Source organism: Urocampus carinirostris, chromosome 19 (assembly GCF_059441175.1).
Source record: "Urocampus carinirostris isolate Australia breed hairy pipefish chromosome 19, RoL_Ucar_1.0, whole genome shotgun sequence".
Lineage (NCBI taxonomy): Eukaryota > Metazoa > Chordata > Actinopteri > Syngnathiformes > Syngnathidae > Urocampus > Urocampus carinirostris.
In genome coordinates this window covers 15,030,019-15,042,370 of record NC_142367.1, presented here as the reverse complement: position 1 = coordinate 15,042,370, position 12,352 = coordinate 15,030,019, and the positions used below count along the sequence as shown (strand labels likewise).

The following is a 12,352-nucleotide window of genomic DNA, read 5'->3' as shown; positions in this document are numbered from 1 at the left end:
GAATGCAGCCCTTACTGTACAGCTGTGCTATTGGCGGAACTACCTCCCACAATTCCTTTCTATTTCTTCATGCAGTTCAGAATCTCGTACGCTTCCTAAAAACTTCGCACATTGCGATACCATACAGTATTTTTGCGGCGTATTGATAGCTACGGGACCCAAGACCTGCAGTGATGCTAAAGAGAGAGGCAAGCATATGATAACCATAGAAAAGAAGCTCTAAGATGCCAGTCTGCTATTAGTCTGTGTCACAGCATCGTAAACATACACCCTTTCTTAACCACCTATCACTTGCTGACATTTTCAGAAGGGAAGAGACAGAAAGTGCCAGTGTGAAATGAGGTCACCCCAAAAAACCAAAAAAAACAAGCGTACGTACGCACTTCCTGGCTGTTCCACCGAGCCGCACGAACGTGTTGCTCAACGGTTGCCATGACAACCTTTTCTCTGCAATCAGGGTGCATGCGGTTGAATGGAAACATTTTGGGGATCACAAAACAAGCAAAATAAAGCCCAATGGTTTCCCTTTGCCCCCAAAATTTCAAACGAGATCTGAAGTGTAGCAACAAGTGCACGGGGACCCCAAGACAGATCTTATTCTTTACATTAAAATGAGAAATTTCATACTGATCCTCGGCACGGAGAGCAAATTAACTCCGAAAGGATTGTTCATTTAGAACACAGGTGTCAAACAGGCGGCCCGCGGGCCAGATCTGGCTCGCTAAGGGATTGAATCCGGCCTGCGAGACAACAACCAGAGAAGCGCAAGAGAAAAACAAGCTGCAGGTTGAAATATGTCCACTTGATGTTGCCAAAGCCAGGTGCCTCTCACAAAGACGCTGTGCTTATATTTCTCTCTCTCTCTCTCTTTCCTTTTTCTCTCACTCTCTATCTCTCTTCCTTCCACTCTGTCTCTTTTTTTCTTTCTTTATTCCTCTTTGTCTCTTCCTCTCTGTCTTTTTACCTTCTTTTGCTCTCTCTTCCTTTTTTCCATTTCTCTTTCTTTTCTCCCTTTCTCTCCCCGTCTTTTTACTTTCTTTGCTCTCTCTTCCTCTTTCTATCTCTCCTCTTCTCTCTTTCTCCCCTTCTCCCTTTCTCTCCTTAATTTTCCCTCCTTCTCTCTGGATTTCTTTGTTTCTCTCTTTCTTTCCCCCACTCACTATTTCTCTTTTTGTTTATTTTGTTTCTCACATTCTCTCGCTCTCTCTTTCTCCCTTTATCTTTTTCTTTGTCCCACCCTCTCTCGTTTTCTCTTCCTCTCTTTGTATTATTTCCTTCTCCTCAATCTGCTAGATCTACTAAATCTCTCTCTCTCTCTCTCTCTCACCCCTACCCTTCCACTCTCTGTCCCTGTCTCTTTCACTCTCCGTGTCTCTCTTTGTCTTTTTCTCTCTGTGTGTCTTTTTTTAACTTATTTTGCTCTAATTTCCTTTATTCCTTTTCTCTCTTTTCTCTTTCTCTCTTCCTACCCTTTGCGCTTTCTTTTCACTTTGCTTTCCTTCTGTCTTTCTATTTCTCTTTAAATATCTTTCTTCCTCTCCCTTTCTTTCCCCCTCTCTCATGACTTCTCTTTCTATCTCTTTTGTTTCTCACGCTCTCTCCCTCTTTCTCTTTCTTTGTCCTGCCCTCGCTCCTTTTCCCTCCCTCTTTCTCTTATTTCTTCATCCCTCTTTTTCTTTCTCTTTAATCTACTAGTCCGGCCCCCGACAGAATGTTTGTTCTGCCGTGTGGCCTCAGAGTTAAAATGAGTTTGACACCCCTGATTTAGAATATAAGAGCTAGATGGGAAAGATTAGTACGGATCAGTGTAACAGAAATAAACCATTATAAAAAATAAAAAATACATGATTCATAACATCATCAACTTAATTCTGCTTCTAACCACCGGGGGGCATCATCACAAATATGAATCAGTTTACAGTATTTGGCAAAGATTGAGCCTTATTGGTAGACATGATCATGCTACGTTTGCGCTGTGTGGCCTCAGTGCGCAGAAAATATCGCGCGATCCATTATCCCTGATCACATTCTGGAGCCAGCAGAGTGATTTTTAGTTGAGTCTGGTTGCTGTTTTTTGTTGTTCTGTCTAGGGTTGCACAATTTTGGGAAGAAAACCTAATTGTGATTTTTACAAGAAAAAAGCATTTTCTGTGCTTGTTTCGTTTTCGGGGAGATCTTAAACACAGTCAAACTAAATAAGAATAAAATTATGACTCACAACACGTGGTAAGCTTTCTCTCCTGGCTTTGATCTCCGGCAAAACTAACATAAAATGCGACAGAAACAAAATGAAAATAAATCCAAACAGCTTGCCAACATCATTTTTGCCATTCCATGTATTCCGTTACTCCCCAAGCCTGCACAAAATTTAGTCATTTTATTCATATTTAGATTCTTTGGTCTTTTTTTTAGCATATTTGGTATTGGAGTAATCCAAAAGTTATTGAAAGTAATCAAGTTAAAGTAACCCTACCCAACCCTGAACACAGTGACATGCAAACGTACCCCGAGCTGATGTCCTTTGAGACTGACAGTATACGACTGTAACAATAACTATACATCTACAAATCAAACCGGTGTTGCAGAGTCTTTATTGTCATTATACAAAAGTACAACGAAATCGGAGACAACAATTTAGAGAGAGGCTGACAAGCTACATGCTAGCGTTGGGTAACGGCAACTTCTGCGATGATTAAAAATACAAAAGTCACAAATGTAGCGGTTTTTCCATAAGTGGTAGCTCCAAGACGTCCAATTCATGGGTAATGGATCTGGCGTAGATGAGTAGCAATGTCCGGCAGTGGCGGCTTAAGAGTTGTTAGCCTAGCTGTTAGCTTTCCCTTTTGACGCCGCCTCTGTCAATTCCCGGACGTGATAAAAATCCAGGCAGCACCCGCGGGTCATAGTTTTTTCTTTGTGCCGTTCTGACTTTCCTCAGGGTCCGACTTAATTAATGAATTTATTTTCAATGTAACGAGCCGCTAAAGCTACAAGCTGTGGCATTTGTTTTGGTGGCCATTTGTCTTGCAAACTTTGCCCTTATTGGATGGTACCATGACAACCTGCTTCTGATTGGCTAGCGCTGTTTAATGTGACAATTCTTGTTGGCCAAACACTCCATCGCTCAAATAACAAACTGGAACTATGAGTCTGTGAAGAAAACGCAGTATTTTGCGGTTTCACTACCGCACTACGTTACACCGTGATATCGATACGATTTTGGTTAATCGTGCAGCCCTGGTTCTGTCCACAAAGAAGTGAACTGCACTCATGCATAATGCCGGGAGAGAGGACCAGCAGTGGGCGCTTTTGTCAGGCCCAGTGGCTCTCATTTTGACATTATTGTAATCCCGCTTCATGAAATACAAAGTTGTGGCTGCAATCCATCATCTCAGGACGATACAACACATTTTGTAGTCTGAAGCAGCTCTTTTTTTGCCCAAAATGAACTGCACACATGCGGCCGCGATCCAATATTGCTGTGGCAAAAGTGGACGGGCAGAAGGCACTTTTGTTGGGGGGTGTGCTATTCTGGCATGAATAAAATGATATACACAGTTGTGGCTGATATCCATTATCGCATGTCAACTATTACTAAGAGCAGGGCCTGAAAGAGTGTTTTTTAGCTGTTTTTTTTTCAGTTCAGGCCATTGAAGAGTGCCATTGTGGCCTGCTTAAAATGAACTGCACTGTTTTGGATGCATTCATTACCCCATTTGACTATTACTGAGAGCGGGGACTGCGAGAGCAGATTTGTGTCATGTGTGCCGCTCTTTTTCTAAAATGAATAGCATCCATTATCCCCAGTTTACTATTTCTGCGAGCGGGGGCTGGCAGAGCTCATTTTAAATAGGAGTTTGGGGGTTGTTGAATTTGCGAATTGAGGGGTTCTAATCCTAATGAACAGCCGTAAATGAGATTACAGTATGCTATATCAAGTGCATCAAGATTCCAAGTAATCACAATTCTTGATTTGTAAAATAATCATCTTAATGCTGCTCCAAACCACCAGGGGGCCTCATGCGTAGATAAATATATTTCTTTGGGAGAGATCAAGACTATTTGTGAACATAAATGGGCTAATTCTAATCACTTGGCCAATTTGATTTCAAGGAATGCACTGTCCCTTTACCCGGACATAGAATGCGTGTTCTCTGTAGCCGCTCTTCGCATCGCCGACGATGTTCGGCGCCGTGACATAAAACAAGCGGATATTAAGCCCAGTTTAGGACTGCTTCCAATTCCTTGTCGATTAACTCATTTACAGTGAGCCTCGTTAAAATGGATTTTGAGGTCAATGGTAATTAATGTGCCTAAACGGGGAAGTTCATTTATATTTTTATACTTAACTCTGTAGTGATTCATCTATACATCTAGTCAATTTCAATTCAAGATTAAGTTTTGTTCAATTTTCAACTTTCACCCATGAGAAGTTTGATTTGTGTTCTTACATTGAAGGAACAAAAAAAGATGACTCGATTTGCCGTGGTCACGCCTGCAGGAGCTCCCTGAGGTCCTGGTCCATGCCTCCTGCCCGCATGCTCTCCAGGCTGTGGTAGCGGTGAAGAACGCCCTTGGCCGTCACCACCACCACGCGGACGCCGTGATGGTCCTCACCTAGTTGGCAGCCGATGGCCGAGCTCACCACCATGTCCAGGCCGCCCTGGCAACCGCCCGCGTTCCGGTGATAATGGCCTGAGAAGACTGCCTTCACCCCTGCATGGAGGGAGGTGGAAAAGGATGGGAAGATCTCGTTTTTGATATAGTGTGTTAGGAAATAAACTATTAAAATGTATCGTTTACCAAATTGTTCGAATTAGTTATCTGGCTCCATTAACCAAACATAGCCCTCATTCACCTAACAATGCACGCTCATTTCTTTTTGTGAAAATATGGACAAGAGACTGTCATTTCCACACGGGGGCAGGCAGATTTATTTTCTTAAATAATTTAACTAAGTGAACTCCATCGAATTAGCCGAATTAGTGTCGTTCTCCCTCGATCTTCTCAGATCTTCCCACGTCTTTTCACAAGCTGGCGTGCCGGCTCCTCCCATGGGCGCGTCAGGTGCCAGCTTCACCACCTCCTCGCCGAATGTTTGTCCTTGTGCGTCTGGCCTTCTCTCGTCAGCACTCACAGGAATTCTGTTATCAAAATACGTCTGATGCATTCCAGACAGCCTAACCTTCTAATGTACCTTGAAGAAAAACAGTCAGGGAATCTCTCTACTGCATCCAACTGAGTACATGTACTTACTTTGTAGTTAATTTTATAATATCCTTTGGTCCACCGAAAAGAGGAGAGAATAAGAGAAAAAGGGCTCCACTAACGATCGAAAAGAAACGAAATATTATTACAAAATATGAAAGTGGGGGTAAAGTTGCAGATTTGGCAAAAGAATACGGGTGAACCATGCCTATGTTCTCAACCATCTTAAGTCAAAAAGAGACCCTAAAAAGGACGGAGGATGGAAAAAAATGAAGATGTGAAAAAGCTTCTTATGATTTTGATATGAAAAATCAGTCCATTGGGGAAACAATCACGTTAGCGACAGCAGAAATCAAGGAAGTGTTCGCATGCTGGGAAAAACCGCAGGCTTTTATCACAAAAAGAACATCTCGATAAATCCAAAAGTAGGCAGTCAATGGAAATGTTCAATGAAAACAGTCCGAAACATTAAAAATTCTTATTAAGATTTAGACAAAATCTACAATCGCTGGATCGCTATTTTGTGCGTCCAGCCACGGAACTCATTCATTTGGTTGTTGCTGATTTTTTTTAACTGTTCATGGGTTATAACGCTTTGCACAGTACAGTAACTTCATCATTTGCACTTATAAAGCCTTATTTCTCGTTTTATGTATACTTTGAGGTATATTTATGAACGTTATTGTACCTAGTCCATGGTTTTGGAATGGATTAATCCCAGTTCAAGTCATTTCAATGGGAAAATGTGTTTCGATTTACAACAATTTTATTGTACAATGTCACTGTTGGAACCAATTAAATTCGTAAGTATTGGTACCAGTAATCTTATTTATATATATATATATATATACATAGTCAGTTCTATCACTTAATTTCAAGAATAAGACACATCAATTTGATCTAATGAGGAAATTATCAACTTGATGAGACAGGTTGTACTATTCGACCACTTGATCTTTTGGTATGGTGTAGTGCATCTAAAAACGAGTGCTTAAAATAATAAAAATACAAACTACTGAGACTCAAATTAACATAAACACACCATTTTGCTTCTCGTGTTTTTTGCCCAAACTTTTTAAGGACTTTGGTTACCCGCAGCAGCAAGATGGCTGACAATGATGTCATCTCCCTCTAGGTGAGGCTCATGTTATGTAAAGTAAATGCAAATTTCTCAACCTAATAGTATTTTTAAAGTGGATGTTTGTATGATAGTTCAAGTATTTGTGCTCATTATGTACCATATTTATTTGTGTGTAATGCAAAAAAAAATTACCGAGAATTTTTTTTTAAAAAGTTTGAGTGCGCATTATACATGAGGTTTAAAGCTCAACATTACCGTATTTGTGTAATTATAAATTAGTGGAAAATATCGCTGACCATATTCGCAAAGCGTTAGATGCAATGGGAATTGAACCCAGGTCGCAACGCCAGGAGCGCCTAATCCTCAACACTAGACCACTAGTAACAGATGACATACAAAAAGGTATTAGATATTATCTCATGAACACACTACTCTCATTCACTGTACCAGAGACAAATGTTAGAGAATGGAGAAAACAAAGTTGTCCTAAACATTATAGATGAGTGTAAGAAAGCTTAACGAGGGACTTAAAACCTTTTGGTGTTTCTGATGATAAATCAGACAAATTTTATGTTGGTATTAGGTTCATTGTTAACGTTGTGAATAAATGATTTTAATCATGGCCGCACATATTCAACATTGTAACTTACAATGCCTAGTTTGAGCTGGGAATTAACTGAAACAATATTTTATACTGAATTTGTCATGAACCGGAACAGGACGAGAACCCAAATGTGTGACGTTTCTCACACAAGCATTTTATTTTGCGGGAAATGGGGAGTCATGCACGTGAGGCAGCAGTCTGGCGTGGAATGACAGGATTGATATCGAAACAGGATATCAAAATTAAACAGGACAAACTAGACGGGAACGAAAACTGGAGAGAATAATAAACAGGACAAAAATAGACGGGAACAATATCGGACAGAGTCAAAACCCATGTCTTACGGGGCAGAGGTTCGTTGACGGACTGACAAAGGGAGAGTGAGAGCACTGAGCTTAAATAGAAGGGAAGCCAATCTGTCAACGAGCCGCAGCTGGCGCCACACGGGCGGGGCCAATTGGGCGCCATGGCAACCGTGACAGAATTTTTAATTACAAAAAAATTAGACATGTGCGTTATACACAAGGGCACAATATAAACAAAGAAATTACCTGAACCCCATCTGCCTAGACCACAGGTGTCAAACAGGCGGCCCGTGGGCCAGATCAGGCCCGCTAAGGGATTGAATCCGGCCCGCAAGACAACACTCAGAGAAGCGCAAGAGAAAAACAAGCTGCATGTTGAAATATTTCAATTTGATGTTGCCAAAGCCAGGTGCCTCTCACAAATACACTGTACTTGTATTTATTTCTTTATTTTTCTCTCTCTCTCCCTCTCTCTCTTCTCTTCTTTCTTTTCTCCCACTCTGTCTCTGTCTCTTTCACTTTCTGTGTCTCTCTTTTTCTCTTCCTTTGTTGCTCTATGTCTTTTAACCTATTTTGCTCTAACTTCATTTTTTTCCTTTTCTCTCTTTTCTCTTCATACCCTTCGCGCTTTCTTTTCTCTTTTCTCTCCTTCTGTCTTTCTATTTCTTTTTGGATTTCTTCCTTCCTCTCCCTTTCTCTCCCGCCTCTCTCACGACTTTTTATCTTGTGTTTTTCACGCTCTCTCCCTCCCTCTCTTTTTCTCTCTTTGTCCCACCCTCTCTCCTTTTCCCTCCCCCTTTCTCTGATTTCTTTATCTCATTTTCTTTCTCTTTAATCTACTTGTCCCGCCCCCGATAGAATGTTTGTTCTATCGTGTGGCCCCCGAGTTAGAATGAGTTTGACACCCCTGGCCTAGACTGATACGTACCCCCTTTTTATTGAAAAAAAATCAGATACAGACCATGAGGGGGTGGTGTAGACACCCACATTCCTGAATGCCAGTGTTAGGATAAAGGATCACAGCGAACATACTGCAACTACTCTCCCTGAGAACAAAATACAATTGACCATTCCCTTAAGGCAAAGGTTGAAGGGGTTGAGCAAAACTCCCTCCTCGAGGTGATGAGACCATCTGGAGCAAGGACAGTACTTTATTAAACTGTAGGGTCTATTAAATGTTTAATTTTGTAACAAATACATTATGAATTTACAATAATCCTAACTGTATATTATATCTATATATATATATATGAACATATACGCATGTTTATATATACATATAAAGAGAGAGAAAGTATAATAAAAAATAATGCATTAAACAGTCAAGGAACGCCCGCGACAAGGAAAGATCTCAACCTTCAGCTAAAATATTCCAACAAAACAGGGACATGTTTTCAATTTATTTCCGATTTACAAATTACATTCTCGTCAGAGCGATGCAGGTTGGCTTGGCCCTGCAGCGGCGCCGGCCGCCGTGTAATCATCAGCCGTGCGGAATTACGCGCGGAATAAACCTGACTTTGAACAAGGGGCTGAGAAATTGTTTATCTGTGTAATTCCGTTTCGGTGTTTTGTAGGGGAAAAGCTTGTATGTTTTATTAACGTGGAGCTCTGGCAATGATTGATGCGTAAGGTGCTTTCCAGTTAAGAATCAATTAAGCGTGCTGTGATTTGGTAAAAGTAGCCAACCGATGAAGAAAGTGTTCCATTCTCTTACTGGACTTTAACCCGAAAGAGTTTCCCTCACAAAGACGACACAGTAGGAAGGAACGGATTAAAAACTGCCAATCTACGGCATTACCTGCCACGGGTCTCCCAAATGAGCAACTACTGCTGACGCTAGCGTCAACAAGATATTAGCCTGAATCATCATGTCGGCATTTTAAAACAAAGGTGACCTCATTACTGGGAATCCCTCAATGGACCATCAGATGCTGAATCGATCAAGATGAACCAAAAAGCGTAAAACACAACTCTCAACCAAAAAAATGGCCTTGAAATGGATAAGCTGTCACTTTACCCATTGCCCTCACTTGGGCCCGCTCGTTTGGCGCCAACTGCTGCTCGTTGCCTGATTGGCTCCCCTCCTATTTAAACTCAGTGCTCTCATTCTAATACTAATCTGACTTTTTGCACTACTGGCAGTTCTTTATAGCTTGCCACTCCTTGCACATTTGCTCTCTGCACTATTGTACTTACAGCGTTATTGTTACAGTGTTAATGTTACTGTTTACCTGACTTGTTAACCTGACTGCCCATTTTGCACATCTGGTTAGCTACTCCTCTTGCACTATCGGCACTATGGTAAAATACTATACGTAGCCATAATACAATACAACTTTTACTTATATCTGTACATTCAAGGAAACTGTGCGGGTCAGATGTATCGACATTTCGTTCTGTATACACGTGTACTAGAATGACAATAAAGTAGATCTGAATCTGAATCTGAATCATTCACTCCTTGTCAGTCCGTCAACAAGCCTCTGCATGTGCAAGACTTGTATTTTGACCCTGTCCGGTATCCTGCTCGTGTATCCAGTATCGATCCCGTTCCCCCGGTCCTGTCCGGTATCTTGCTCCAGTGACCAGTATCCAGTATTGATCCCGTCTGTCCTGTCCGGTATCTTGCTCCAGTATTCATACTTTCTGTCCTGTCCGGTATCTTGCTCGTGTATCCAGTATCCGGTATCGACCCCGTCTGTCCTGTCCTGTCCGATATCCTGCTTGTGAATCCAGTATCCAGCATTGATCCCGTCTGTCCTGTCTGGTATCTTGCTCCAGTATCCAATAGCGAGTATTGATACCTTCTGTCCTGTCCTGTCCGGTATCTTGCTCCAGTATCCAGTATCAATCCCATTGGCCCCGTTCTGTCCGGTATCTTGCTCGTGTATCGATCCCGTCTGTCCCATCCAGTCCGGTATCTTGCTGTTGTATCTAGTATCCGGTATCGATCCCCTTCGTCCTGCCCTGTCCAGTATCTTGCTTGTGTATCTGGTATCGATTCCGTCCGTCCGGTATCCTGTTTGTGTATTCAGTATCCGGTATCGATCCCATCTGCCCCGTCCTGTCCGGTATGTGCTCTTGTATCCTGTATCTGGTATCGACACCTTGTGTCTTGTCCATTTTTGATCTAGTCTGCCCCTGGCTTCCTGTTTTCCCGCGCCTGACTTCTCTGTCTCACATCTTCTGCCCAGCGATTGCCGAATTGCTGGCGTTTGTGTTCCCGCACACGACTGCCCCGTTCCCGTAAAATAAAGCTTGTGTGAAAAAGTTACGTGTCTTGGTCCACCGTCTGTTCGGGTTCTGACATAAGCTCTGCCAGGCTGTACTTGCTGGGAGTAAGTCCCAACAACCAAGAGGTTAAACGATCAGTGAATCGATTAATATGAACGCTAAAGACAAAACCAAAGATCTATCCTTCCAATGGACTTTCATCAGTGAGTCGACGAAGATTCCAAAATCAGCAGAGACTTAAGCTGCTAAAGTACCCCGCGGCATCGAATACCTCACAGCAGGCTGCCTTCGATACTATAGGTTAGCTCTGCCTCCAGGTTAATGACATCAAGCCCCCTCCTGTGAAAATAACCCGGGTTTGCCAAACACAAAATATGAAACGAGTCATTTCCCGTCGTAAGTCGTTTCTGCGCATTGTTATCAAAGAGCCTGGCGGTGCAGTCGGTGTGGGCGGCCCTTTGGGATTTGGAACCTTTAAACGTTGGAATCGCTCCCGTAGTCAGCCGTGCTACATCAGGGAGAAAGAACGCTCTCATTTATAGATGATAATGTGAAAGAAAAACAGTTAAACATTAGGAAAAGAGCCATACAACCGTGAGTTCTTACTTCTCTTATAGACTTTCTTGCAAAAAAAGCGCCAGAAAAAAATAATAATTGAATGCCAGAGAAAAAGGTATGCAACCCTGGGTTCCTACTTGTCCAGAACACTTTTCTTGTTAAGTACATAGCTAACCCATAATAGCCATACACATGCTATGCTAATAATTCCTCGTCTCTGTGGGAATCCCATTTACCTGTAAACCACAAAACAGGCCAGTTTCTTTGGTGCTTTTCTTTTATGATAAAGACTCCCACGCGGGTACACGGGAAAGGAGAAAGCGGTTTGTGCATTCAGAAAAGGAGACAAAAAATGTCCAGGGTAATGAAAACATACACGATGCCGATGCAGTCAAATTCAATTCTCGGAAGGGTGAGGAGTGAGAGCAAAGTACATTTTAAAGTACGAAAATGTGTCCCCCCCCATGTTGTGTACGAGCTTTATTGCAACCGAGTATTACACAATCGTTGAGACTGTTTAATAACCGGAAACATGGTGCTGTCCCCGCTGACTAGCAAATGATAGAGATTAAATGAATATGGAAAAGCCGACGTTGATGCATCCAATTATGTCGGCTGCAGAAGACCCTTTCTTCCACGCCGGCTATTCATTTCATCTCCCTTTCATCTCTTGGCCACTGATTCGCCGGCTTCCCGTGATGGAAATTGTTAATTGTGCACAACCAAACAAGGCAACTTTAAGAAGATGTTCACCTTCCTCCTTTGCCATGCAAAGCCAATTTGTGTAGTCGTTGTTCTCAAAATGATAACAAATCTGAAACGTGACAGTCATTTGCATGACAGAGGTGAGCAAACTAAGGGAGCGTGTGGATTCATTTTACATAAATCGCAAACGTCCATTAATCATCAGCAGCATTCATTTCCTACTGTACCGAGGTCCTGCGGCTAAACACAACGAACACACACAAAAATAGCTTGTGAAAAATAAAAATGAAATCTGTATGAAATACCGAGATCTCTCGTTTATCACGGTTGAATCTGCATATGCATGCGCTCTGCCAGCCTTCGCTTGCAGCAATAGCCGAACAGAAATAATGGATCGTGGCCGCAAGGGTCCTGTTCATATTAGAGAAAAAGAACAGGAAATAATGCATCACGGCCCAAACAGTGCATTGGGGATAATGGATCAAGGCCACATGAGTGCAGTTCATTTTAAACGGAGATACAGTAACAGCAAAAAAAAAGCCAACAAAATTGCCCTTTGCCGTTCGCAGCTTGAGGCAATATGCCATCGGTGATAATGAATCGTGGCTACAGGAATGCAATGTTTTAGGTGGGCCACGATGGCACGCTTCAGCA

The 12,352-nt window shown here is 42.2% G+C and overlaps 1 protein-coding gene across 1 annotated transcript in view; it reads right to left on the bottom strand.

The window, feature by feature from the left end:
* Positions 1-4,222: 4,222 nt before the first annotated feature.
* Positions 4,223-12,352, bottom strand: part of cpped1 (calcineurin-like phosphoesterase domain containing 1) — a 39,402-nt gene continuing 31,272 nt past the window's right edge. The window contains exon 6 of the mRNA XM_088323605.1: positions 4,223-4,716. Within this exon, the coding sequence (XP_088179731.1) occupies positions 4,490-4,716 (227 nt within the window). The 3' untranslated portion in view covers positions 4,223-4,489. The remainder of the gene's footprint in view (positions 4,717-12,352) is intronic.